This window comes from Stegastes partitus, unplaced genomic scaffold, assembly GCF_000690725.1.
Source record: "Stegastes partitus isolate 25-593 unplaced genomic scaffold, Stegastes_partitus-1.0.2 Scaffold1737, whole genome shotgun sequence".
NCBI lineage: Eukaryota > Metazoa > Chordata > Actinopteri > Pomacentridae > Stegastes > Stegastes partitus.
In genome coordinates, this window is record NW_007579468.1 from 83,470 (window position 1) to 87,656 (window position 4,187).

The 4,187-nt window shown below is 50.3% G+C and overlaps 1 protein-coding gene across 1 annotated transcript; it reads right to left on the reverse strand.

Annotated features, from left to right (window-relative positions):
* Positions 1–922: 922 nt before the first annotated feature.
* On the reverse strand, positions 923–3,052 carry foxj1b (forkhead box J1b). The gene is made up of 2 exons (XM_008301951.1): positions 2,462–3,052; positions 923–1,804 (listed from the first exon to the last, which is right to left on the reverse strand). The coding sequence occupies exons 1-2, from the start codon at positions 3,050–3,052 to the stop codon at positions 923–925; spliced, it is 1,473 nt and encodes a 490-aa protein (XP_008300173.1).
* Positions 3,053–4,187: the final 1,135 nt, after the last annotated feature.

Below are 4,187 nucleotides of genomic sequence, written 5' to 3' on the forward strand. Positions count from 1 at the left end.
TCGAAATACGTAACTGTAGACAAATGGCAAATGATCTTGCCTAGCTTCATGCTATATACTTTAGTGAATATATATTAAATTGACTATATAACAACGTCATAAGTGAATGATTTCTAATCTCGTGCTATGAAGTTCTTTCCATTCCGCTCCGGTGACTCTCTCTTCTCTCATCATCACGGACGGTTGAGATGAATGGCTGATGTCACTGCATGTTAGTAAAAAAGTTAATGCTAATGTAGCACAATAGAATCCCGCAGTCTCGTGGCGACGGTGCTTGTTTGAGCGCTTTGATGGAGTGTGGTCGAGTTTCCTCGCTTTGCTTCTTGTCGCTGTGATCAGTTAATCAAAAAAAAAAACAAAAACCCCAGAGCGACAAGTAGCTGCAGCTCGTTCTCTGTTTTCAACTTCTTCGCATATGAGCTGCAGAGAATCCAGCTTAAAGGGTGAGCATCAGTCTTCACACAGTCACCTCTTCTTCATTTTTTTTTTCCTTCTGAAAAAAAAAAAAAGTCATTTGGTGCCATTGATTCTACAGAGCGAGACAAGTCCATATGAAAATTTAATTTGGTATATAAACGTCTCTCTGTGTTTTATTGTCACCTCACTGATTTAAATGTTTTAATATCAGCGCTGCATCATGTTACCCTCTTCTTTCTAGAAACCACCTGACACCCAGAGGGGAAAAAAGCCAGGTATAGACATTATAGGACATTTTTGTTCGCTGGGTTTGCAGGGTAGGTTTTCATTTTAGAACAAAAAAAAATAAATTACAAATGCGGCGTGCATTGTAGACTGATTCGGGGAGAAGTAAAAGCGTTGTAGCTCTAACTATCACCAGTGTTATCCTTTCAGATAATACAGAGATGGACCAGCAATCATTAAGAGTATGTAATTAAGAGTCAGTGTGGTTTGGTGTCAAAGGTCACATATAGCTCTCCACTCGTTCCCATGGCTGCATCTCTGTGAAGAAGCCCTCGCACAGACCGAAGCCCTGATCCAGAGTCAGAGGAATGGCCTGCGCCTCTTCTTTAATCTCCTCCCACGGCTGCAGCACCGCCTCCTCCGGCTGCTCCGGGAACAGCGCCGAGGCCTCGTCGAAATGCTGCAGCTGGTGGTGGCCGTGGAGCAGCTGGTCCTGGTCCAGCTGCTGTGGATGCTGCTGAGGCACGTGCAGCTCTCCCATGTTGACCGTGCACTCCATGGAAGCAGCAGCAGCGCTGAGGTCCATGTAGCCGTAGGACTGATGGTGGTTCATGTGCTGGCTCTGGCCCATAATGTCCCCTCCTCCGCACCACCTCCCCAGCCCCGCCGAGTGCTGCCTCCCCTGCATGGAGACCTCCAGCTCGCATCCCAGGGAGCTCAGCGCCGTGTTGATGTCCAAATCCTCAAAGGTGCTACAGTTTCCGCCGAGGACGTCGTCGAACACGGACGCCAGGTCGAAGTCCCCCCTCAGGATGTCTGCTTTGTTGGCCTCCGTTGCTAGCAGAGGGGACTCCGTGGCCCTCATCACTTTGCTGCTGTTGTTTTTAGAAGGCGGGTGCTTCCGTTTGCCGCCCAACCCTTGGTACGGGCAGCCATTTTGGGCGCTGTGGTAACCCTGAAGTAGTTTGCTCTGTCTGTTTGTGCTGCTGCTGCTGCTGCTGTAGTGGTTGGCGGACATCCTCCTGCGTTTAAAGATGCCGTTGACGAACATGTCGGCATACTGAGGATCAATCTGCCAGAAGCCTCCCTTCCCTGGCTCGTCTTTCTGTCTCGGGACCTTCTTGAAGCACTTGTTGAGGGACAGGTTGTGACGAATCGAGTTCTGTGACAAAGATAGAAGAAAAAGAAAAAAAAAGACTTAACATAGACCCCAATTGCTCTGAGCAAAATTTAAGTTAATCATGCAAAAACTGGAAATGCCACTCTGCATGGGAGACAGGAGGGTGGGTGCTGGGGGTATTGTTGTTGTTTGTATAGGAGAGCAAATGTACCTAATGAGGCTTTCTAGTAGCAGGCAGCTCTGTGCATTTCAAACATGATCAGCTGTGCTTAGCTGCCATCTCTCTCAGGAGCCCTCATTAACACACACACACACACACACACACACACACACACACACACACACTAGAGTGCTTTCTCCATCATTCCCCTCAGACTAAAACCCTGGTATGAGCTCTCTCTCTTTCATACAGAGGATGGATGGAAATTTCAGATACTCCTGGTTATAAAAAAAAACACTTTTCATGGAAGTAATCAAGTGCACAATGGACACACTAAGCTTGAAAGGTTTTTTTTTTATGTTAAACATCCTCTAAGACATCTGTGATTTCTGTTCTCCCTCTTTGATAAAGGCCTGATGTCCTGTGGCCCTGAAGATGTGCTGTGTGTGTGATGGTGACACTGGAGTCAGTTCCCTCCCTCACCTCCCCATTTATCAGCCTCATCAATAATAGAGGGAGACTTATCCGGTCTCGGTTACCTGCCAGCTGGGCTCCGCGTGTCTGTAGTAGCAGAAATTCTCCGTTATCCAGTTATAGATGGTGGACAGAGTCACTTTGGGCTGTTTGCTGGCCTGCATGGCCATGCAGATGAGGGAGGCGTAGGAGTAGGGCGGCTTGACTTTGGGGTTGGTCTTGTAGTCGACCTCCACCGGCGGGCTGGCCTGGATGGGGATCTGCGCGTAGCCCGATGTGGGATGCGCGCAACTGGAGAACCTCGGCGGGGCCGCGGTGGAGTCGCTGCCGGAGGTGACGGGGCTCCCGAGGTACAGAGGCATCCCGGTGGCCGCGGTGTCCCCGGCCGGAGGGCTGGACGGAGAGTCGGTGCCTGCTCTGGGGAAGCCGAGGCGCTTGAGAAAGAGGTGCTGCTGGGAGGACGGACACCCCGGTCCGGCGCCGTTGGGTCGCTCCGGATCCGCGCTGAGGATGGAGAAATTCTGGAGCCAGTGGAGGCTGGTGAGGCTGTCGTCGAGGGGGGCAGAGTCCGACCCAGAGACCTGATCCTCCGGGTACACCGCCAGCCATTTCTCCTTAAACTTGTCGGCAATGTCTGGGCTCGTTAGGACCGGCATCCTGGCTTTTGTGCGCGCAGTGAAGGCTGAAGAAAAGGGGGGCTTTAAACTGGCATTTAAAGTTCACCGGAATCTTGAGGTGAAAGAAAAAGTAGACGAAAAAACAGTTATATTAATGTAAAGCAGCCCTCACGCAGGTGCCAAATAAATCACCAAGGCTGGAACATCTTTGGTCCAAATAAAAACCAACACCTATATTAGTCCCATTGATTGCTAAGCGGTGCGTAATTTCCCTACCTCCGATGTATGCTTGCTGGAGGAGATGCGCTGTGTGCACCTGTTGCAGCCCGTCCCTGCCTCTCCTCTCCAAGGACTCAGCGGCGCATCCAGTCTCTGCGCAACAAGTGCGGCGGGGGGAGGGCGAAGAGCATCCAGCAGCGGCTCATATGGAGGAGAGAGAGAGAGAGAGAGAGAGAAAGAGGAGAAAAAAATAGAAGAAGAAGCAGAAAGGCGGCTCTCAGGACAGATCCATGACGACTCAGGCGAACCAGGCTGTTACTCATCCAAACGCTCGGCTGTCTGTGGGAGGTCAGGACGTGAGAATGTGCGGAGGTTGTAAAAGAAGTCGCTCATAAAGCCCGAGAGACTGCCCACCACCATCCCTTTAAACGCCTGGAGGGGGTTTTGATTGGCTGGCTGTATCCCTGCTTCTCCAGGTTTCACTTTGACTCTCTCTCTTTCTATAGAAGAGGGGGGGGCTTAAGTGAATGTTAAACGCCTGGACACGAATGGGTGCACACACGCTGCAATAAGAAGAAGAAGAAGAAGCCAGTTTTTCTCGTCTCTTTTGTCTCTGAATCTCCTTCACTGTCCCGGAAACGGGCTGAAATGTGACCTCTGCGCCGCGCGTCACAGCTCCCCCGCTGGCGCTGAAAAAGACGCGCCACAGGTCCCGCTGGTTGTTCGCACCTGCAAGAAAAGCAGCTCGCTTCAACTGATAAGCCTGTGTTTAACATTCCTTTTTACAATAGGTGATACTGTAGTGTGTCAAACGGTTTTTTCTAATTGAATCTAGTTTTAGCCCATCATGCTGTGCGCACAGCCTGCATGCATTACCAAATACTTGTACCCAAATGGACGCTTTATAAACATATACCTGAGAGTTAAGTGCTCATCAAGTGGCAAAGGCACAGCA

Coding starts and splice junctions, on each gene's coding strand:
- foxj1b (XM_008301951.1), bottom strand. CDS start 3,052: ATGCCGGTCCTAACGAGCCCAGACATTGCCGACAAGTTTAAGGAGAAA. Junction 1,805..2,461: donor ACGCGGAGCCCAGCTGGCAG/GTAACCGAGACC, acceptor TCTTTGTCACAG/AACTCGATTCGTCACAACCT.